The 25,165-nt window shown below is 37.0% G+C and overlaps 1 protein-coding gene across 1 annotated transcript in view; it reads right to left on the reverse strand.

The window, feature by feature from the left end:
- ADGRV1 (adhesion G protein-coupled receptor V1) overlaps positions 1-25,165 on the reverse strand; it is a 214,350-nt gene that overhangs the window by 97,977 nt on the left and 91,208 nt on the right. Inside the window, exons 48-55 of the mRNA XM_072413958.1 lie at positions 23,323-23,494; positions 17,342-17,477; positions 15,550-16,385; positions 13,128-13,245; positions 11,982-12,153; positions 10,270-10,512; positions 9,615-10,022; positions 7,923-8,107 (exon numbers count right to left, since the gene is read on the reverse strand). Coding sequence (XP_072270059.1) covers positions 7,923-8,107; positions 9,615-10,022; positions 10,270-10,512; positions 11,982-12,153; positions 13,128-13,245; positions 15,550-16,385; positions 17,342-17,477; positions 23,323-23,494 — 2,270 coding nt within the window. The remainder of the gene's footprint in view (positions 1-7,922; positions 8,108-9,614; positions 10,023-10,269; positions 10,513-11,981; positions 12,154-13,127; positions 13,246-15,549; positions 16,386-17,341; positions 17,478-23,322; positions 23,495-25,165) is intronic.

Here is a 25,165-nt window from a genome sequence, read left to right on the forward strand (position 1 = left end):
TGATGTTCCTTTGCTGAATGCCATTAAGAAGGACCTTCATTGATGGAAGCAGTTGAACCTTTCCTGGATTGAAAGGGTTAATGTGGTAAAGATGAATGTTCTTCCCAGGGTACTATTTATTTTTCAAATGCTGCCCATACAGATTCCTCCCTTATTTTGAAGATGCCTCAATGAAATAGTAAATTCTTTTATTTCGTATCCATGGAGGGCTAGGATCTCTTTGAAAACACCTTTTCACTTTTAAAATTGATGGGGGTTTAGGGCTTCCAGATTTTAAACAATATTAAAAGGCCTCCATTTTGAACAGGATCCTTAATTGGAAGTATGATGGCCTATCCAAGGGTTGAGTCACTCTAGAGCTAGATGTTTGCAGGGCTAATCTGAATAAGCTTATTTGGATCCCCAGACAATTTAGAGCTATGGGACAGGATTCCTCTCCACTTACTTTACCTACACTTAGATGTTGGGACAACTTGAATAGACAATAAAATTAGTTATATAATTCTCCTCTACTTCCAATCACTGGTCACCTTTTTTTCATTCAAGGTCTTTCTAAGGATATCCTCTGGATTCTAAATTGTTGTTAAATCAAGTGGTGTTGGGGGACTCAACACCACTTGATAGGTTGATCCAGTGGACTATCCAGTGGATCCAGTGGATAGGTTAATCCAGTGGACTCGGTTCGTCCACTGGATCAACCTATTACCCCAGATGCATATAGACCGATACATCAGTGGCAATATATTCAATTATGTCATTTTGTGAGATCTTTGCCCCATCCAATACGGTCTGGGTCAAATCTCACATCGATGGAATTTATGTTAAATAGGGAAGAAAGGCCCCTTCACACCCTATCAATGCTATATAAAATTTTAAATGATTCTAATGAGCCAGAGTTTCCAGATTATGTGACTAAATGGGAAATTGAATTTATTAGTACAATTTTCTGAGGTACAGAAAAGGAAGATCCTATATATGGTACATAAAAAATCAATACGTGCAAAGTTGCAAGGTAATTTTAAACTTCTTATTAGATGGAACTATGTACCTTAAACCTTGCACCGTATGACTTCTCGAGAATCCCCGTCATGTTGGAAAGGGTGTGGAATGTTAGGGGCAATGTCACATATATGATGGTCTTGCCCAGTGATAGAGAGTTATTGGAGAAAGGTGCTTCAGTTGATTGAACTATAGTTGGTTTTTCATTACATTTTCACCCTGGTGTATCGTTCTCCATTGCACCCAGGTATCCTGAATAGATATAAACATTCTTTGGTTCCCTACCTTCCTCATGCTGCTAGAGCTCAGATTCTGAAGAATTGGAAAGTTTCAAGAGAAGCCTCTTTAAGGGTTGCTTCTGGTGGAGGAAATATGTAAACTGGAAGAAGGATACTATGAGTAGGGATGAGCGAGCGAGATTTGAAAATTTGTCCATTTTTGCTTACCAAACATGTAAGCGAGAACGGCCTGTGTAAATTCGGACGTCGAGATCGAATTTCTTGGGACCTGCAAGAGCAATCAGGGGAGCGGAGCTGACAGCGTGCAGCCCTGTAGTTTGTGTTCTTGGATAGAGATTCTCTATCCAAGAACACAGGAGTACCGCAGCTGTGCTCATCATGAATGAATGCAGCCGTGGGAATCATCCTGTGATGATTCCCACGGCTGCATTCCCTGATGAGCACAGCCGTAGTACTTGGATAGAGAATTTTGGCGAACCGATTTTGCAGACCCAGGAAATCGCAAACTGACAGGAGGAGTACCGCGGCTGCATTCATTAATGCAGCTGTGGGAATCCTCCTGTGTGCAATCCTGGGCCTGATGGCAGAAACAAGCCCTCATTATTATTATTATTATTATTATTATTATTAATAAGCCCTCATTTAACCTCTAGTGCCCGGGGATCGCACACAGGAGAATTCCAACAGCTGCATTCATGAATACAGCCATGGCAATCATCCTGTAATGATTTCCTCTATCTTCCGATGGGTCCACGAAATCGGTTCGCCAAAAATTTGGGGTCCCATTGGAAGTTCAAGAAAATTTTTGCGAGAAGGTCAGAGGCATTCTCGCTCATCCCTAACTATGAGTACCAAGAAATGTCCCCAAGATTTGCTAGTGTGTGGGCTCCTTGTTTTTTGTTTGAAGAGAAGGTTCAATATTTTGATATTCTTAACCAAGAATAAGCCAATATAATAGATTTCAAAGATTATGATTAGTGTTTAGGAGATTAATTCTGGATAAATATAACACTGTTGCATTTCATAGGTTTAAAGTAGTTGAGGAAATACCAGATTTATATGTATGGTATTTGCTCTTGTTGGTGAGGTACGGTTGTTATATGTTTGTAAATTTCTAATTTCCACTTGTTTGTTAAGTAGAATTGAGTTTATTTTCACTTGATATGGGAGATTTCTTTCTCGTTATCACTTTGTATGTTTTGTTTTTGTAAGTATGTAGGCATGTGTCTCACTTTATAATGTAACTATACTAAATACACACAAATAGTGGACTTTGGGTATTTGTATGGTATGTAAACGAGTTTCTTGTTGAATTGTTTTGTATGTTTAAATAATAAAAAAAAAATTCTTAACAATCAAATTAAATACGACTGCTATAAATCCTTGCACCTACAGTTGTTAGACAAATTTGCGCTTCCATGTGTGTTCTCCTTACAGCTCTCATTTACAGGTTACACATTTGTAATTCCACTCTCAGGGACACATTTATAGAAGCGTGATCCAATGGATTGCTAAAAACATACCGTTATTACCAACCCTTTTCAGGTCATCTTATAAACACCAATTTGAAAGAAATCAAAATTGTTGACTATTTACTGACACCAGTTTCTCATATTCATAAAGTAGAGTTAATAAACAATCCCCGCTTTATAAAGGCAATCCCCACAGAAAACAGTGGAGATCAGTGTTTTTTTTAAACAACCTGATTGCTATTTTTGCTAGAGTACCTCTAGATAGAGTTCTCTTCTCCATTTTAAAAGCCTGATTGCCAGGTAACAAATTTTGTTCCTACTCAAGTATTGATTACGTTTCTAAAATTGGAGAGCAAAGTAGTGGAGTGAAACAGTTTTCTGTTCTTCATTTTTTTTTATAAATAGATAAGAGATAAAAACTGCTCATCATGGGTGGAAGAAATAAACCAGACCATTTAACTATTAAAAGACAACCAATCAGTAAATGTAAGCGCCAAAGCAGGTAAAACACTGACCACAGACCAAAGTCTGCTTAAGGAAAGTCTCATATATATTTCTCAGACCTTGGGATGAGTAATATGGCTCTACTGCTCTCCAAAATATTTTACCTTTCCCATAAATAGAATGCAATTCAGAATTCGATTGGTGAAGAGTAAAAGAAAATCCAAGAAAATTCTTTCTTCGGGTACTTTGTTAAGGTAAATTTACTTAAAGAAAGCAGTAAAAATATTTTCACATCATCTGCAAGGACTAAAATGATTATAAATAAGATTGCCTCATATGCTTTAACAACAGACATATGGCGATAAGAAACACAACAGAGAAGTCTGACGCCCCCATAATGCTGTGTGCCAATAATTTCTCTCTTGCAAATGCACTTTAAGAAATCAATGGTTATGTGGCTAATGAAAGCTGAAGCTGGATATCTTATCAAGAGGTCAAAATGTCAATGTCTATTATGCCTAAAATGTTCTGCTTGTAAGGTATGTAGCATGTTTGAAATGCATTATATATATCTGAGTTCTTGCTTCATTTTCATTCAATCATTACAATAATATACATCATTTGGAGACCAGCCATGTAATTTAATGCTTAAGCATTCAGTCATCTGGTCATGTGATCATCTAACACGTGATACCCCAATCACACCCTTAGAACACTAGCCTGAATGTCTTTTTCTAGGTTTTTACTTCACTGTTAACTTGACTGGTCAGCAGAAAATACCATTTTGCATTTGATTTTATATATATATATATATATATTCATTTATACTTAAATAAAACTTCTTCTAATAATACTAAAGATTATCAAAAGAAAAAAAGCAACTCCTTGCCTTTGCTAACACTATCACCGTGTAACAGTACAGGGAAGATACTGCAGGCATATGTTTACATCTGTTGAAAGGTTATATCATCATGCTGAGAGCGTTAAGAATTTATTTTAGACTGTGTACTGAAAACCTTTGAGAAATGCAGTCTAGAAATGATAAGCCTAAAGAAAATCTTCAATTCTAGATGGCCCTGATATTTAGCAGAGACAAGGTCAACAGAATAATTACAGTGCTAACCTGGTAATCTATGTATATATGTAGTACTACAGTATGTAGTATATATATATATATATATATATATATAAATAAATAAATATATATAGATATATATTTATATATCTATATATATATATGTGTTAGCACTCCTCCTAGTATAAACCCTTTGGGGAGAAAGCAAGTTATTTGCTTCTGGATTCTTTTTGTTTCTCCTACAGAGCAATGACTGGTTACCTTCTGTTGCAGGGGAGGAACACGGCCTTGGCACGGGAGAAGGCAATCACTATCTGGGTGCATTTACCTGTTAACATATAATGATATCTGGCGCCCTTTTAAGCAGACACTAGAAATAGGATAAACGTGCAGATAACTGGAACTGGGGGGGTCTCTTTCCATGGACGTCCAACAGACCCATGAGGCGGACACAGGCCTGTTTGTGCTGCATTTGTAGACTGTCAATGGGAAGACCCACTCTCGCGAAGAGATACTTCCTTCAATGACTATTATGGCAGTGATTTACTGCTACCTGATTTAAACTGCCCATTCCTGACACTCAACATGTTCCATAACTTCCATAGACTAAAGATATGCAAGCCTTTGTGATTATTTATGCCACATATAGTATCTGATGGTCCGGAAATGGGGGGGGGGGGGAGGGGGGAAAAGGGGGGGGGGGAGGTAGGAAAAGGGATGGTGGGAGTGGGGATGTTCCCTGTTGTCCCTAGGGGATTTAAGGTGTGTACAGTTGGGCCTCCCTCTTTGGTAAATATAATTCAGAGCGTTGCTGCATGGTCGGGTGCTGCATGGTCGGGTTGCTGGCACCCGACCATGCAGCAACGCTATATCCTTCCTTAATCATTGTTTGCTGGTATCCAACTCTTATACATATAACTACTACCTGTAACCCTATAAGAGCATAGGACCATTGGACGAATACCTACATTCACCTTCATACCTCATCATATGATACCAAACAACTATGTTAGTCCATATAAACCCTACTTGTGTATCAGCACTACCTTAGGGACTTTCTGTCTTGAATACACTATTTAAGACCCGACCTTTTCTACTACCTACCATAAATCGTATAAAGTCAGATCCGCCTGAGGAAGCCTAATCTGGGCGAAACGCGTCGGGGACTTATACAGAAAACACGGTCTTATCACTTTTTCCTGTTTCCCATACATATTCTCTGCTGTTTAATGTCCACGCTAGCAATATTATGTCTAGTGAACTATCCTATTTCTGGGATTTAGAACAGAACTAGGCAAGACAAACATAATATGTTCTGTTAACTTGAACCAATGTTCCTACTTCTGTGATTCCTTTTACCAGAACTAGGCAAGAGAGATACAACATACTAACAATTATATGTTTGTGAATTATGTATTTGCATGACTTTGGTATGTATGAAGTTAAGATGTATTAATACATTGATAGTGTGACACAATACTTTTGAGCCTCGAACCTCTTTCTTTGTTCTCTCTCTGTGCTCCCTATTATTCTCTGAATTATTTATTCCACAATATAAAGAAGACCTGGAAAAATTCTGCTGCTCCTACAGTGGATTATTATATTATATTACCCCCTGCGGGCTTGCAAGGTCCTTTGTCCACCTGTAGGGCCACCCTTCCTTCCTCAGTGTCCGACACACCAGTGAAGTGACATTCGACCCCTGGTCTTTGGATGGTGTTCCAGCAATACCTGAGCTGACCACTTTTTCCTCTTAGGACTGTTCAAGTTGGCAGATTATTGCTTCTTACCACAGTGGGTTGTTGGGGGGCACTAATCAGTTCTGCACAGGGCCACCCACTAGACAGTTTTGTACAGGAGCCCATGTACAAAGTTGTATTCGCTACTATATTGCCCAGCATTATTTAGCAATGCGTCTTGTTCCCACGGTGTGTGCTATGAATTAAAATGCAGTACATTGGTATGCATTGCTTTAGGGCAACATTTAAATGTGCAGTCTAACATACCATAACACAGCAGCAACACACTGCAACACATAAGGTACATTTGGGGTGTCAAGAAGAATGAATGCACAATCGCTTGTGATGTTTGCTGTTACAACACATTGTTATAATAGAACTTCAGTGAAAAAGGGCCTTAAATGACATTCAAATGGCAAAAAGCACTGCGCTTCATTCAAAAACAACACAAAGACTTGGTGCTGTCCCCCGTAACTGTAAATGTCTGAGCAAAAATGGTCAAGGCAGAATGAACTATGTAATATTTTAGTATATAATTTACATATACTTAAAGCATCAGGCCAACCATTTTTAGTGTGAGGAACATTATTTCTTTACTAGTGGTTAGTGTTATGTTCAAAAAGGTGCTATGTTCAAAAAGGTTCCCTTAACCCCTAAACCCTTAACTAGCTAAATCAGAATTACAAAAAAAAACAAAACACAAATGAAATTTATTTATGACAGCACTTTGATATGTGAGATTTCCTAAAACAATACAGGAAAATGTAAAAAATTCCAAATGAAGCAGACAGAATTCAAACTGCAGGAGCATCACCTAAGCAATAGTAAAATTAATATATCAAATGTATTGGTCCTAACAATATTAACAATAAACATCAAATATGAATAAACTATCAGCTAGGAGATAATATTATTGCAGTATTGAAGTTCACTAACAGGAATAGATGAAAACTCTGAATCAGTACCTGTGACCTCAACAAAAAAAAAAAAAACTAGCATCAGGAGATAAATACATTTATGGGCATTTTAGAATGGTTTCTATCTACAGGCATTATGCAAGATAGGCTATCATGGGTGAGCCTTGATGCTACTGCAAACCTGGAATGGAGGCCTAATAAATAGAGAATGTAGGGCCATAATTTAAGTTAAAAATATGGTATTTCTTCTTAACCTGAAATACCACATTAAATTTTTTCCATACATGTGGGATGCCGAAATAGTGTGCAACCACCTTATATACAAAATATGGACTGGGAGCACAAATTTTGAAAAATTCTGCATGACTGTGTGACAGTTCATCAGTTATATTTTTTCATGTTAGGTATATGCATGCCAGGTAATGTAAAGGTGTATTTATTACCTCTCAAAGATAACAATACTTCTCAAATCATTTGAAATCATTATTGTTCTGGTATGACTCAGAGTCAGCATCTTCTTTTTTGACATACTGACTTGGAGATGGCAGTGTGACAAGTGAGGAAACTAATATATACTGATAAACATATGATAAACATATTAAAGACCAATTTTCTTAACCTGATTTCAAAATTAAGTCAAAGTCTGTCCTTGGTCTCTGAAATAAATCTACATTAAAGAAGATTAATGAACGTTAAAAAAGAACGCCAGAAGCACAAATTGAAAACTAGATTTCCGCTGCCTTCATACTAAATAGAACTCAGGACTGTCAGCATTTAGGGTCTAAAGCTGTTCTGAGGGCAAAGGGTGCTGGACTGTTTTGGGTCTGTGCTAGTGATGTACAATTATTATTTTTCCATTACATTCTCCATCCCTTGAGTTTCTAAAATTGTTACATTTTGTTTTTCTGGAAACAAAATGTACTTCAATCCTAGAGGGCTAGAAATTCAGCTAACAGACATTTCACAAAAACAATTTCTAACAGTTTACAGGGACAAGAGATACAGATTTTCAATTAACTATTTAACCATTACATTACCTTACACCTGGAGAGCTACAGGTCACACCAGTAAGTAGAGAATAGGCATAAAGCTCAGCAACTTCAATCAATGGGCTATATCCACGTGTATCCAGACGATCTGGGCTGATAAGGCTGCACAGTATGTCATAAAACAATATACGACTGTCCTCAGTTAGAACCTCAGTTCGACCATCACTTACTATCTGAAAATTAGAAAGTAAACAACTCAGGGTTTTAGGTTATGTTCGAATTTTCTGCAGCATGTTTGTATTGCTAGATATTTATTTTAGATTTACATTTGAACTTGTTTTTTCAAGCCCACATGACTTCTGCATCAAGCACTCTCCTTGCTGAGAGTTAACAAGTCTAAACAACAGACAAAACTTACATTTCTACTTTACATAAAAGGGTAGACAACCCTTTTATATGGAGTAAAAATATTGTTTTTTTTAACTGCAAAAAACAAAAATGGTGAAGAACCTCCACTTTCTGTGTGACTGAATGGGAGTGCAGAGCCTCCCAGAATACCTACATTGCACATCCCTGGAGGCTCTTGGCTGCCCCTTCTACACATGCCTGATCTCTGGAAGGGGCATGATCCTTCACTGAGGGGAATGTGTGACATAGGCACTCTTTTTTTTTCTTTTACAGCAGGCTACCCAATTTTGCACCTGAGCAATGCAAGATCAGGTGATGTAGCCAGAAGAAGGAAGAAGGGACAAAAGAGAATTCCAGGACAGCGCAGGACCGGATTGAGGACTTCTCCAGCGTGATCTAGGGATCTGCAGAACTAAAAGTAAGTGTGATTATTTTACTTACTTTCCTTATAAAAAATGCTGTGAATGACTCCAAGTAATAAAACAACCCATTTCCTGTTGTTACCACCTACTTCCTGATACACTATAGGTAAATACTGCAACGACAGGTACTTTTGAGTATAGTATTCTCAATCTCTTTCTCCTGCAATGTTGTAATTGGCGCCTGAGCATCCTGGGCCCAAGTACTCCTGCATAGTGAGGAGGGCAGGCAGACCTGGCCTCTGTAAATTAAGAACGTTTACACTCTTAAGGCTCACGTTCAATGGTTCTCGTCTGATAATCAGCTCATGGCTGATATCAGAAGAGAATCTGGCGTGTGTACAGCGCCCATCATCCATCGTCCGAACGACCATCCACAGATGATGGACGGCGAAAGATGGGGGAGAGCGCGCAGCATTGTGCCGCTCCGTCGTTCTCCCCCTTCCCTCTCCATAGAGCAGAGTAGTGCAGTATTTACAGCACTCATTCATGCATCATGCAGTCCTTAGTCGTTGGAAAAGATCGTGAAAGATCCTTTCCAACGACAATTATTGCATGTGTGTATATAGCTTAAGTTCTATGCATGCAGGTGAGTTATAATAAAAGATGAGAATATATTGTATATTCTTCTTTATTCTAATGATAATAGAACCTGAAAGTCCAGATCTCCTGACAGATATTTACAGTTTGTTCTTCCTGTGCAATGTATGTGCAAGGTTTCCACATTGAAGGGAACCTCTGAGACTCTTTTGTGGACAAGAAAAGACTACATGCTAAATGCATGTCTATGGGCTATAGCTCTCTCTTTATACCCTTTGTGTAATAATATTGTAATATATTATTAACAATTTCACAAAAAAGCAGGATCCATTTATTTTGTTTGTAATAAAGGCATATGAATTAGTAACCATACCTTTTCCATGATAGTCATTGTTGCACCAAGTTGCTCTTGTGAGAATTCTGAACCAGCCTGATTGTTGAGAGTTTGGAGAACTCGGTTCAGTACATTTTCATCATAGGGTTGATGGAGCTGATCAAGTAATCCCCAGGTAAACTGAGACGAGGAATCTGACACAATGGTAATATTGGCAGTTCCATACAGTGGATCTATTTTGGCACCTCCGGAGGGATTCGTAAGTAAGACCTGGAAACGCTTTGGGTATGGATTCAGTGAGGCAGTGTCTGGAGTGAGGCTGATATCCAGTACAAAAGTCTTTTGCCCAGACTCAAATGTGAGTGTTCCCTCAGAGCTGAAAAAATCCCGGCCTGCAACAGCTGGATAAATAACTGTATGGCCAATCACTTCAGATCGTCTTAGTTCCTTGAAAAAGTAAATAAATAAAGTTACATGCATGATATACTACAATGTTTTCCACTTTTAAAAGTGGTCAGTATCTAACCCCCTGCAGTTTAAAATGCAGTAAAAAAAATTATCACAAATTTGAACCAACACAAAGAAGAATTTGATATGTAAGACAGTGTATGGCTAAACTGAAGTTGACTTCCACACATATGCACACATAAGCTGTTCCAGCCTACCATTATAATATACTTTACAGAAATCTTACCATTATAATATACTCCACGGAAATGGTCTGGGATGTGTTGGGGACACGGGAAATCTGAAGACTGATTAAAGTTGTCTTTTTATGTGCAATAACCACTCGAGACCCCTGTGCAAATGATATCAGACCGCGAGGAGAGTCACTTTCCAAGATGAATATTTTGGCAAATCGAATACTGCTGTTTAGTGATGCTCCAGCACTGACATCGTATAGTTCAACAAAAAAATAAGTCTCAAATTCAGGTACCTGTAGTGACACAATTCAACTTTAGTTTTATGTCCAGATAAACAAACCTGAAACCTATCTTGATTTTAGAGTGAATGTAACATTCTATATAGTAAGAAAATGATATTTCGGCTCACTAGGACAGGTTTCCATGCACAGTAAGTGGGGAGAGCAGACAGTTTACAATGCACAGTAAGTAGGGAGAGCAAACTTCTGGCATATAATAGAAATACGTTACTGCTTCTATTTAGAACTTTAGGGAATAATTTCTTCACAGCACCTGCAGCTGGAGGGGTCAGTGAGGCCTTCTTTTAAAGTTTAAAGCTTAGTAAATATGAAAATATTTGACTCTCTATGGCATGGTAATAGTACAACGTTAAGCATACATTATCTAAAGGAGTAAAGCAAATTGGTGAACTAAATGCTTTAAGCAAGGAATGTGTACTACATACACAGTGCCTACAGGGCTGTGATTATATTGTGAGTCAAGCTGCATGTAATCCCCAACACTTTGATGCAAAAAAAAAAAACATGCTGCTATGCACCATCACATGTGTTTGCCTGATTTCATACAACTGGTACACAATTGGAATAGGTCTTATAGGGATAGCTTGGCCGTTTTTAATATGCTGAACTGTTAGTACCTTACAAATTCAGCTGCCCAGATCACTTCTGTAATGACTAACTGTGCATATTATTGTAAAATGGCATGAGCATGTACAACAACTAAATTCAGAAACAATTTACTGTTTCAGGAGCAGTGATAGGATCATACTTTTTATTTTTTCACGAATAACTGATCAGACAGGCCTAGACTTTGCTTTTCAAAATAGAAATTTAGGTCTCATTGAAAGGTATGTGTAGTGAGCTAAAAGTGGCTGCTCATCATTAGCACTACAGAATTACGTGGAACACACATGCAAGAAAAAGATTAGCTCTTAACTTTCATCCTTCATGCTTGTTTCAACTCAATCATTCCAACAGGGTAACTTTCAATTGGTTGTTAAAGTATAACTACACTAAATGTTTAATTCCATTTATTTTTTATTCACCCTGCTTTTGTCCCTAATCCCTTGTTGGCAACACATAGTGGCTTGCCAAAGTGGTATTAACTAGTTCGTTTTTTAGGTTCTAAAAATCTCCCTGTAAATTAAATAGGAGAGCAGAGTGCACAAATGAGTTAACCCAGGATGAGAGGGGTGATAAGAGTAGTAGCTGTAAGCAGAGGTAACAAAATAGGCTTAACCTATTTTTCTAGACAGTACAATAATGTGTGTGTATAAACAATTTGGAGAAATAATAATAGTATTATTTAGTGCTATCAGTTAACTCATAGAAAAAGTGACAGTTTGCTTTTTTGGAATTATTTTGGAATGGCACTAGAAGCTTTCAGCCCCCATGAGAATTAGGAACCTTTCCAGGAATACAAGCCCGTTGTGCTGAACACTAGCTCCCATGAAATTAGCCTTCACCAGTTTCTCAGCACTGACCTTGTCATCTTTTATTTCCACAGTAATTAGACATTCTGTTTGGCCAGCAGTACAGATGGTATATCCTGATACTGCCTGCAGTTCATTAACCAAGTTTACTTCACCCCTGTAAAGTTCAACTGAAGTTTTATTAAAGGTTGCACGCCAGTAGATCTTCACATCTTCAAATGCCCTAAAGCACAACAAATAAATAAGAATTATCAGAAAAGCTGTGTTGCTGTTGTAACTGTAATTTTTCACATAGCATTTAGTTTATAACAACATCAAAGAAAAATGAAAAATATTGGCTCCTTTTAGATTTTAAGTGAAACTCTAGGTAAATAAATCCACAGAAAAGATAATTAAATAGCACTAAGAAAAAAAAGCAGAAATGTGAACCCCAGTTTTACAAATTTGTAACAGTTATACCTAAATAGTAGTCTCACTGGGGTGGTAGAAAGGGTGTTTGTGATCCTCCTAAATTTAAATCAAAGCCCCAGAATAAGAAAATTTCTAATTTAGAGAAATGATAATATAAAAGTTTAAATTTCAGCAGATTTTACACAAATTATTAAGCAATGTCAGTAATTTTATTTGCTTTAAACATTTACCAAGGCCAAATCTAAACTAATAAGTGTAGACTTTGGAAGCCAGCAAAGCACTAGAAAAGCACCCAAATACAGGAAATAAAATTAACATAAGTATTATCATTACTCTTGTCTGCTGGATACCAAAAGTAATGAATGCCACAGGTTACAGTTGATAAGTAGAACCCACAATCCAAGAGCAATGGGACTTTTAAGGCACTAATTAAAACTTTTTAGTTAAGAAAGTTAAGTTTGGAAACGTAACTTTTTTTCATTATTTAACATAAAAACTATTTCATAAAAAACATCTTATCTTGATTACTAACAAAGTATTTCTAAAGATTCAACTTGTTTTGTGGTCTTTTGTCATTACTAATATTACAGTAGCTATTTCGAGATGACATGTGAATAGTTCAATATTTGTTTTTTTTTTCATTTTTTGACTACATTGAAAGCTTTTCTGGAAGGGGTCAGAATGACACGCACAAGAATGTGATTTCCAAATGCTACTTCCTAATTGGAGAAAATAAGGACAATATTTGTGGTCTCATTTACATAGGGAAATTTATATTTATCAGACCTGTTGGCTTGTCGTAACACTACGAGCTGCACACTCCTTTGGCTGGAATCTTCATCAACTGTTAGACCATCCAAAGACTCTGCAGCAAATCCCAATATGCCATTCTGTAAATCATTTCCTTCAGAATAAAGCATATATGTTAGACACAGATCAAAATAACTTTTAGAGCAAATACTAAACTTTGTTTTAGATAATAAGAACTATAATGTTTAGGAAAACCTGGCTGACTAGTGGGGAAAGAAAGAAAAATAATTCAATAAAAAAACATACTGAATGAGTAAGAAGTGTGAGGTGAGCAAAACCAAAAGCAGAACTTAAATTAAAAGTTACAATTTGCCATCTGCTAACATTTTTTGGTAGGAGGCACTTTATGATAAAAATATAAAATGAAAGGCATAATTGTGGACTTTGCAACTAAACGTGGACTGCCCTCCTGAACTACATATATATTCTTGCTGTGAGAAAACAAAGCAGTGATAGACCTTTAAGGGGAATAATTTAGAATTGAATGCTGCAGTTGTGACACCCTTTTGTACAAAATATGTAAAATGTAGCTGCATCTGCAAGATTGAGATTAGTACATATATCATACGATGATGAAAAAAAAAGAACAAATATGAGTTTTCTACTGATATGTCAAAACGATGCTACATCAAGGAGCTTAACACAAAAGCAATATAACTCATTCTGGATTTATATTGTACACATCTTTAATCTTTTAGAATTATAGTGATTATGTGTGAATACAAGCAGTGCAAATATTTACGCCTGTGCCATGAACCAGGTAAGAAGTATTTCTTATGGCGTGCTCTACAGAAGACCATCTGTTAAGTGCCCCATACTTACACATGATTATTTTTAGCTAAACTCCATCCAGTGAACAACTAGAAAATGAAATTAGGGGCACATAATGTACAAATTTTACACATATTTCTTTCAGTTTAATATAATTGAAATTGATAGACTGCTGACAACCAGTCATGAAAACCAGGCCTTCCATTAACTCAGCAGATTGTCAAAGAATTTTTTTACAGCTGTTTCAAAGAAAATTTGGTGGGAGTGAAGATCTCTTCTCACTACATTCTACTAATGATAATCTGTTGAATATATATCCATTAATTTAATGGTCACTTTCATCTAGAGAATAACCATTAGGAACTCAATTATGTTTTCTTTGTCTTTCCATACATCCTAGCAGTTGCATGGTCTCTGTGGTTACAGTTACCTCCCTTGAAAGATATAACCCTAGGAACAATTCAAAAGCTTTGATATCATGAAAGCTTTGATATCATCTTGCATGACAGCACAGTTCCTTAACATTTTCTGGTAACTATGGGCTTACAGTGTTGGTGTTTTAGATTTTATTCTCAACAAGCTTTTCTCAGCATCAAGTATATTCTTCATATGCCACACATATTCTTCATATGCCACACACCTTTATGAGCTTGTTGGACATCCCATAACCAAACCATAGGCATTAATGCTAAATTACTCAACAATGACAATTTCCACTCTTCTGGAAAAGTTTCTGCAAAATTCTGAAGTGTGTTGGTGGTAATTTGGGCTTACAGAGGAGCATTTGAAAGGTTAGATAATAATACTTGTCGACAAAACCTAAATTGAACTAGGCAATCACTTGTATATCTAAGGCCGGGTTGTCAAACTGTGGCCCGCAGGCCAAATTTGGCTTGCAACGTCATTGTTTTTGGCCCCCAAAGAAACATAAATATGAATTGCAACTGGCCCCCCGCTGCATAGAAATAGCGCTGCTTCTACAATTCCCGGCATGACTCGCGTCTATAGACCAGTGGCCTCTCTGCCTATGCGTGGCCCCGCATTTGACTGTTTTCTTGACGCAGGGCATTGTAGTAGTGGTGCTATTTCAGTTTCAAGTTTGACCTGTGATTTTGTCTAAGTTTTTAATTTTGGCCCACTGTGTATTTGAGTTTGACACCCCTGATCTAAAGTGTTCAGTAGGGTTGAGGTCAAGGCCACTGGAGTTCATCCACACAAAACCCACCAAAGACTTTTGATAAAAGGTTGGAAATGCACAGCTGCTTTAAATGTTTTTTATTCTTTCAAATTTACAGTTCTCTTCACTGACACCTAAACTGAGACAACTTAACACACATACAATTGGACATTTAGGTAGACGTCATAGTCAGGGGTCCACAAACTTTTGGCCTCACAGTTTAGTTTTTTCTAGGGCTACTGTGGGTTTCCTCTGGGTGTCCTTGTTTCCTTTAAACATTCAGAAAAACATTTGTTGTTTGCTTAGCTTTCATCAGGTCCTGGGGAATAATTGTATTGAGGCAGCAACTGGTGTGAATGGTTAAGTGGTTTTCATGAAGCATTGCAAAACATGTCAATTATACACATATATAAAACAAATATAATAAATGTTACAAATAAATTACTGTACCTCGTATAATGATGGTTGAAAAAGCTGAAAATCCAGTCTCATCTCTGCCCTCCATTATCTGAGCTCCTCCTTGAGGATTCGTGAGGAATACATACAGGATTTCCAAACCCTCAGGTTCATCATCATCTAGAATTTTAATGGAAACCTGAGTTTCACTCTGACCATCCAGCATGGTGATCAAAATAGCTTGTTCTTCAAAGTCCAAGTCTTCAGTTGCCCAGGAAATATTTCTGGACATGTGACTTTGCTCAAATGGCAGTCCCTGTAATCCATTCTTGGCTTTTCGTGCCCCAAAGGTTGTAAGGATGACATGAACAATTCCACTAGAACCATGAGTCCGTTTTACTTGGATAGTTACAGTATTTAGTGCGCTATTATTTGAATCTTCATTGATATATGTTATGGCTGGCCCAATGCTCAGCAACCCAGACATGAAATCATTTGCCAATATTGTTAGAGATGAAAGACTATAGTCAATGTGTAGCCTTGGCCCCAGCTGGTAGAAATCAGTACTTTCTACAGATGTTAGGTTAACATAAAATAATTCATTTAGTTCATAAACTTTATCATTAATTATTGAAATATTTATTATTGAAGAGGTCTGACCTTGCCTAAAAATCAGTTCACCATTTAAAATGGGCACAAAATCTTCTTTTTCTTTGGCACTTCCAGAAATGGTTGTGAAAGTCAATTTTGTGTTGTTACCATGAAAACCAAACAACCGCTCGACGTGAAGTGACACAGTCTTGATGTCTTCCTGTACTACAATGTACCTCGAACTGGGGGAAAATTGGAAAACTCCCATTGGTTCAAATTCTGCATAAGTAAATCCTGATCTGCAAGAAAAGACAGGAGAAATGCAGTTTGTTCTGTTGGTTGTTACCTGAAAACATTTTTTTTTATCCAGCAAAGAAAAACCTATGGCAGAATAAAGTAGCTTCTACAGTTGTAAAATTGGTTCAGGATGGTAATGTGTATTAGAGTGCCACGCAGGCATTACCTTCTGCTAAGGTTATGTGGGCAGTGCCTCAGAGCACAAGTGTAACTGGGACTCTTAAAGCAGTATTGTTTAATCTAATCTAATTTGTTTTATCTATAACCAAAGGAAGACATATAACCCCTCTCAAGCTTTTAAAGCATAAATCCTAAAAATTATATTTTGATCACATTACATAACAAAAATATATATTTGCTTGACTTTTAAGATATACAGTTGCCTAGAACCTATACATATAAATGAGAGACAATCTCTATATGTCAATTAACAGTATCAATGCACTCTTTTTTTGCATTTTTTTTTTTTTTAGCCTTTCAGCTCATTTTGTGAAACCTTTTCTATACATTACAATGTGATTTAGAGGTTAACAAGAGACTAATAGATTTAATGACACTAAGTACTACAGAAAGGTGGGGGGTGCAAGCCTGACAGCCAGTGCATCTGTCTAAGCAAATGATTTAGTACAACCTGCAGCCATCACAGCCTGAGACCACAGGTGTGAATATAGAAAAAATGAGGCCGCTCGCTGATGAAGACAATGAACTGAATGTCATTAAAGTTAGAAGAGGAAATACATTGTATAACAAATATTATTAGTTGCCCAATAAATAATTTTATTAACAAGTATGTCTGTGCTGTTCTAGTTTCTTAATTTTTCTGATCTGGAAAATACTTTATTTGTTCTCTTATTTGCACTGCAACATTTTAAAATAATATCAGGGACACTAGATCTGAATGAAGATTCTAAAACAGTACATGAATAGCTAAATTAGAATAGGCACATTCTGCTCTTACTTTAGACGGGCACCACTAGGCACACTGCTACTGAGACCAATCAGTTGTACAGCAAAGCCCTCCGGCCCGCTAGTATTTGCCTCCAGGTAAAGTGGGATTGATTTTCTGTCTTCTCCATGTGTGAAAACAACAACCCCTAGCAAAGAAAAGAATCACATTAAAGCTGACTGAACATATTCATTCTGCATTCTTCAAATATCTAAATTTCATAAGGAGTAAATTCATTTATAAAATCAAAGTAAGATAGACAGCTGAAAACAGGCCGGATCACTTGGTTCAAATAACAAGAATAGTTTATAGGGAATGAAGAATTTTGTTTTGTGTTGAATTATGTTTTACATAGCAGGATACATTTTAGGTTTTTTGGAGATTAGTTCACTAGACCAAACAGGCTTCCTCCCACTAAAATGTATGTAAAATATTATGTTTCTGAATAGTGGTAGGTTTTTAGACACAGGAAAGCTGGAGATAGGAAAACAGAAGCATTTGTATTGCAAGAATATACTGTAAAGTTGTTTCTTTAAGGTAGGAATTTATTTGCCAAAAAATAGTTTAAAAAAAAACACCATCAATGCATTTTGTGTTACTATGGTTGCCACTTCATTTGGATAGGTTTAAGAAACACTGCAGGTACATGCACTCCTAAAGATAGTTGTATTCTGTCTCATATGTGCACTTGGTAGCCAACATCTCACTGGACTGGGAAAAATGGGCCTGATTTCTTAAAGCTCTCCGAGGCTGGAGAAGATACAATTTCATCTTGGGTGATTTGGCAAGCCTGGAATGGATCTAGTCCAAGATTGAAAACATTTGCGATCAAATAACATATGATGTTTATGAAATCTATTCCAGGTTTTCTGGATCACCCAGATTCATTAATGAATGTGTATCCTCTCCAGTCCTAGAACAGCTTTAATATATTAGGCACAATATCTCTCTAAATTGTAAGAATGATGAGAGGAATAGGAAGAGCAGCCTACAATATTACCAGAACTGTACCAAAGATGCAGTTACACTTTAAGGGGTGTATTTATAAAATAGGGAATCTGACATTCCCTCAAACATTACCTTGTGGGAATCAATTACTGCCATTAAAACACATGGACATGGAAAATTCCCATGAGGGAATGTCTGATTCCCTGTTTTATAAATAGAGCCCCAAGTTTATCTTCACACATACCAAGGCTTGTTAAACTGCAAGGTTTCTCACCAATATGTTTTCCTTGTAAATAATTTCACTGACAGATAAATGGATGATGGAGATTTAAAAAAGGGTATGACTCAAGATAATAAAAGTGCAAACAACATGGCTGAGAAAAAACATAATTGGTAAAATCTGTCTTGTGATTATTCATACCAAAAAATGTGCAATACACCACAGATGGAATATCAGACTTTTCAGAAGCTCGGTAGAAGAAACTATTATATGTTATCTGTTATGCAAAATCAAGTAATATTTTCCTGCTTTGTAAGGTAAGTCCTTGAGTTCCTTACAGATTAGAATCACCAGTAGTTCTCCAAAATAATATAAAATCATACACTGTACATGACCACTAAAAAGATTTTTAGTGTATTTGTGTCCGGACTGTGGACAACAAAGTATAAACATATTCTCAAAGGGGTTCTTAAACTTTTGTCACCATTCTCTTCCTTCTTTTCTTTCTTTTTTGTGGTAAGGCAGGTAAGAATGGTTATTGCAGAAGGGATATCCCCTGTCCCATTTTGCAATAAATACCGATCTGATCCAACAATTTTAAAGTGGAAGTTTGGCTTGAGCAAGCAGTTGAGATAAAACATGCCATTCCTGACCTATTTTGCTGCTTTTTAAATGAAGCAACTTATTCTCAAAGATCATAATTTAAAATCAGTTTCACTGGGCGTTTCTAACAGAAAAGAAACACCTGTGGTACAGCTTCATAAGAAGGTTGGTAGGCTGCCAAAATTCTGGTGGAAATAAAAGTAATAGGAACAGGGGTGTGATTTCTGTGGCTCTGCTTTAGAGCTTGAAGATGAATTTTTCAACATTGTCTATGAGGAGATGAATGATTGTTTTAAAGTGCATCACCTGCTTGTTTAGAGTATGTTCAAATTTTGGAGTACATAATTTAGACACATGTTCACTTTTAAAGACCAACACCAATAAAACATATGTCTGTAATATTAGTTATAGTATTTTGGCCAAAAGCTACAGGTGCTGGAACTTAGTCAGAAAATCATGGAAAATGTCCCTGCTATAGACAATATTTTACTAAACAAATGTTTTGGGTTTTTTTGCTGTCAAGAATGAGAGGCTGAAATAGGAAGATAAACTGAATTTTTTTTTTAGAAGTATATTGGTCTATTATTGAGTTCCTGAGGGTTGAGTTCCCTCCTTCCAACTATTTTGGACTGATGTCCAATGGCAAATCATTACCCTCACTATTTTACAAAGAAAAAATGATAAGTGACAGAATAAATAAAAAAATCAATGCTTACAACAAACATAAAAATGTACCCCATTTAAAACACACCGTGTAAATAAAGAAACAGATTTTTTTCAAAAGCAAACTTTGTCCAAGCAATTTCATTTTGGTTTACCGTTTTGCCAACTCTTAGCTGAAAATACTCAGCTCATCACCACTAGGCAGATTTTCCTGCATCTGAGTCCCAATGATACCTGTCACTAGGCCAGACAGCTATGGTACAAACTTCTATGCCTTTCCTACTCTTTTTAAAAATGCTTTATAAAGGTGTCAGACTTATCATATCACATAGATATTTTTACTATTCTATACACATATGAACAATGCACCCCTTTTATTCTCATACTACCCTCAATTACCAATCATAATATATGAATTTATTCATAAAATCAAATTTGATTACACAGGGCCTGATTTATTAAAGTTCTCCAAGTCTTGAGAGGATAAATTTTCATTAGTGAAGCCGCTCGATCCAGCAATTCTGCAATGGATTTCTTCAAAGTAATTTTCTATTTGCTAGAATAGTTTTGAATCCAGGGCCAGATCAAATCCAGGTTTACTAGATCCCCCAGCTTCAGTGATGAAAGTGCATTTTCTTCAGCCTTGGAGAACTTTAATAAATCAGGCCCACTATTTGAAGAAGGGTGCTGGCTTTACGGAAATCTAGTGAGTTCTTTTAGTAGTTCTCACATCCCCTTACCTCGTATTCTCGTTACCTCGTTTTTGGTTTACAAATTTATTTAAGAGTTGCCCCCTCCTGTTGCTGCTCTTGTCACAGCTCCTGAAGAGTCTCATAGCAAATATGTCCTAGCCTTTAAAGTCGAACTAAAGTCCCACTTTGAACACTGGTGATTCAGGCAGGTGGTTATTGCAGAAAGGGACAGGCAATGTTCCTTCTGCAAAAACTGTTCTTACCTGCTTGATCACTGCCCAATTATCAAATTTTGCTGCTTTGGTTGCATGGTTGAATGAACTCCCATGCGCCCATGTGGGAGGTAAAAACTTAGACCAAGTCATGGGCCAAACTTGAAATTTATTGAAAAAACAAATAATTTCAATAGGAAGAAAAAAGAACACATGAGAAGAGCATGCAGTAATATGCAGTGGATTCATCTAAATTTAGATCAATCCACTGCATATTACTGTATGCTCCTCTCATGTGTCCTTGTTTCTTCTTATTGAGATTAATTGTTTTACTTTACCAGAAAATGCAATGTAAACCTAAATGAATTGCTTCATTCATTTTGGTTTTCTGGCACAGTAAAACAATTAATATAGCAATAGCTCTATGATAATTCCTGATAATAATCTTGATAATTCCTGAATATTGAGCTCATCTGTCAGTATAAACTCCCCGGGGTCCATGCATAAGCTGCTGTTTTCACACGAGTGATGCTGCTACTACAATTCCCGGCATCATTTGCGTCTATAAATGTGGGGCCACACATGGGCCACGCATAGGAAGAGAGGCCGCTGGTCTAGAGACGCTAGTGATACCGGGAATTGTAGTACTCGTGTCTACAGAACAGCAGGTTAATATGAATTGCAGCTGGCCCACCATTACTACGGATTGCAGTAGCGGCGGGCCAGCTGCAATTCATATTAAGAATTCTTTTGGGGGCCAAAAAAAGGATGTGCCGGGCCAGAGTTTGACAACCCTGGTCTACAGGAAGAAAAGAAGAAGAAAGGTGGCATCGCCCTGTAACAGTGTGGTGAAACGTGAGCATTGCGGGTTTAGTTCTGCTTTAATGTGCTTTATGTTCCCCAAACCTTTTGATGTCAATCAACATTCACTACATTTATCATATTTCTTTTCTTCTTAAAATTCACAGTAAAGCACAGATTACTGTTTGTTTTTTATGCCTTTCCATAATTTCACATGCGGCATGTCACAGCATAGGGCAGTGTGTCCAAGCAAATATATTTTACCAGATGATTGACAAGAATCAGAAATATTTTATCTTCAGTTTATCTTTGCAGCACTGGAGAAACCACAACCAGTTAAACAACTGTTTCCACTAGGCTTGAAATAACAGCAATGAACTATCACCAGTATTATTTACTGATTTCAGTTATACAGTAAATTTAAACAGAATGAGAAATAATTATATACCATTATACCATTATGTACCCCCCTGCTACTGTTACTACTATCCCACACCTCTTCGATAGTAAGCTAAGCAGGGGTCCTCTTCTCCTCCTGTGTCATTGTTTCTACTGGAACTGCATACCATATTGGGGTTTCATAAAAAAAGGTAAAAATTATAACACAATACTGCCTTTGTGGTTTAACAAGCAGTAAGTGGTGTGAGTGGAATGTTTTCACTAGAAATCCACACACAAAAGACAGCTGGGTTTCAGGACAGAATGAAGCTAACACAATGCTTTTAAAATGCAGGTTAAGGGTAAAAAATATTTTTAAAAAATGAGTTGTTAGAACAAAATCATTATTCCCGCATTTTAATAATATACAGACCTATACGGCCTAACCAGAATTCCTGTCCGGCCCATCGCCCCCCTAGTTATTTATTGTGGAATCCAGCCTAATTGAATTGTTGCGTTATCCCGAGTTCCCGTGATATCAACGAGTTCCCGCATAGTAGCCCCAATTACTATGCCTAAAGAGCAGAAGCAACGCGCAGCTACCAGTCTCCAAAAGGTTGACCTCGAACGTCGTGTCTTCAACCCTGAATGGACTGATGAATTTATTCTTTGTCCAACGCGGCAACAAAGCCCTGTATTTAGTGTACAACGACACCAACAGCACTTTCAAGCGATCGAATCTCAAGGGGCATTTCGATGCCAAGCCCGCCCACACGTACAGAGATTACACTGCGGATGAGCGAAAGACTGAAGCTGCTCGCTTGCTGTCACGGTTGGAAAAAAACCTTTCCTTGGACACCTTGGTTCTTCTGACCTATTATGCCTTCTTGACCTCCTGAAATAACCTAGTAGTCCATTTTGAAAAGTTTGCCGACCCCTGGCCTAAAACAACACATGCTACATTTTCACAACACTATTTTGAGTTTTTACTGAATTTAAAAATTTACACATGTAATATTATATAGGCTGGATGCAAGCTTTTGATTCCGGCAACATTCACTGGTAATTATCTTTCAGGTACATAGCTTTAAATGGTAGTGATTGATTCTTTACCAGAGAATGTTGCTGAATTAACTCAAATTACCTGCTTTATAACCCCTAAGTGTTATTACTTAAATTCATTTTTCTATAGGTGTCTAGTTCCAAAAGACGACAGCCCCTCCAAATAAGGGGCAGTTTGGAGCTATGAATGTAGTATGATAACACGATTACTGTAAATTTACTATATATTGTGTTAGATCATGCATTATGATTCACATAATATAATGTATTTTTCTTTTTGTTTTAATTAGAATTTACCTGTTTAGTTAGGTAATGTACTGTCTTTAACACGTAATTTTTGTAACCCAACTTTTGTTTTAGTTTTAAAGGATATTTTGAATGCATTAGTACTCTGCAGAAAACAACATTACTTACCAGATTCTGGTAAAAGTTTACCGAGGCGGATGTCATTTGGCATAAAGCCAGGTGGATACCCAGCGCGCCAGCTTACAGTGACCGAGCCATAAGACCCTTCCCTGTAAACAACAGCATGACCCATCCCCGAGGTGATATTCGTAAGGCGAAATGCAACTGATTCAAAGCCAACCTGACACAAGAAAAGAAAGTTTAACATTTTCATTTATCTGAATAAGCATACACAGGTGTTGTTCTAAGCATTAAAACTTATCACTTCACTTATATAGAATATACAGTTATGTGAACACCTCATTTAATAATAATAATAATAATAATAATTGAAGTTATTGACTTTTTCAACATAATAAAACAGACACACATTAGATCTTCTTTTAATCAGGAACTTTATATATATAAACATATGACACATTAAATTGACATGGCACAGTTATTTTTATAATCTACATTTACAAAAATACAGAAAATAGGTATATTTATCACAATTTTAAATCCATGAAATTAGAATTAGGTGTTCCAGATTACGTGTCAATAATAACCCTCCCATTCCCAGGGGGAATGTAAGTGGACCGGTCTTTTTTTAAATCTCACATATTTATGAGTCAGGGTTGGCAACCATCCATTTATTTATGGGCAGTTTGCTCAGAAAAGCATTTTCCACCCATCTGTGATTGTCTGATGGGAGCAAGCACCAGTAAATATGTCATATTTGCTGGCAAAACAGACTGTGCATGACTAGTTCCTGAGCCAGGTGATTCTATATCAGGTAAGCTTGGGTATTTCCAACTATGTCATGAAGTGATGACGTTCAGGATCTGTGCCAGTGTGGTCACTACACCCACCTCTGTCTTATTTATGCAGAAACGGCCATTCTTACTGTTGCCTAACTTTTAACCTAGTTTCTAATCTTAACCACAAGCTAACCCACTTAGTACTTAACCCCAAATACTAACATTCCAGACATGAGCTATCATGTGTGCAGTAAAGATTGTGGAAATTCTGATGGGAAGTAGGAATGGAAGGAAAATTGAAAACCCGAGAGTCTGGCGCTCATGTCATCATGAGCTCTCTTAGACCCTTAGAAATGAGGCTGTTGATATCTGGAATTTCTAGGAAAGAATTCAAAAAAGATTGCTTAATTATTCAAAATCAATAATTTCTCTAATTTCTTTTAACCAAATCTTGCTGGCTCAGGAAACAGCCTAAGAGCTTTTCATGCTGCAAGAGGTTCCCATACCAGTGTTCAGTATACTCCCTGATATTCCTGTATCCGAAATGGAGGATATACAGGGTTTGGAGTGTAATCCAGAAGTTAGCAGTGGAAGTGAATATGAAGGAAGTGTTTAATCAAAACAGCAGTTCTCCCAAGAAGAGCTCAATGATTTAATAATACGTGACCTAAGTCTATCAAAACAAGCATCTGAACTTTTAGCATCCAGGCTAAAAGAAAAGAACCGTCTGAGACCGGAAGATAAAATGACGATTTATAGGACAAGAGAGGTGACACTCCTACCATATTTCAGTGAAGATGGAGACTTCGTGTACTGTTGTAACATCCCTGGACTACTAGCCCATATGGGAGTACCAGAACACCAAGCAGAAGACTGGCGGCTTTTTACGAACAGTTCCATTTGAGTTTGAAATCTGTTTTACTGCATAAAAGCAAATGCCATGCATCAATTCCAATTGGTCACTCAACAAAACTTAAAGAAAAATATGAACATATCAAATTGGTCTTACAAAAGCTTTGCTATCATGAACACCAATGGTTCATATGTGTTGATTTTAAAATGGTGAACTTCCTACTTGGACAGCAAAGTGAATACACAAAGTATCCATGTTT

This window comes from Pyxicephalus adspersus, chromosome 6 (genome assembly GCF_032062135.1).
Source record: "Pyxicephalus adspersus chromosome 6, UCB_Pads_2.0, whole genome shotgun sequence".
Classification (NCBI taxonomy): domain Eukaryota; kingdom Metazoa; phylum Chordata; class Amphibia; order Anura; family Pyxicephalidae; genus Pyxicephalus; species Pyxicephalus adspersus.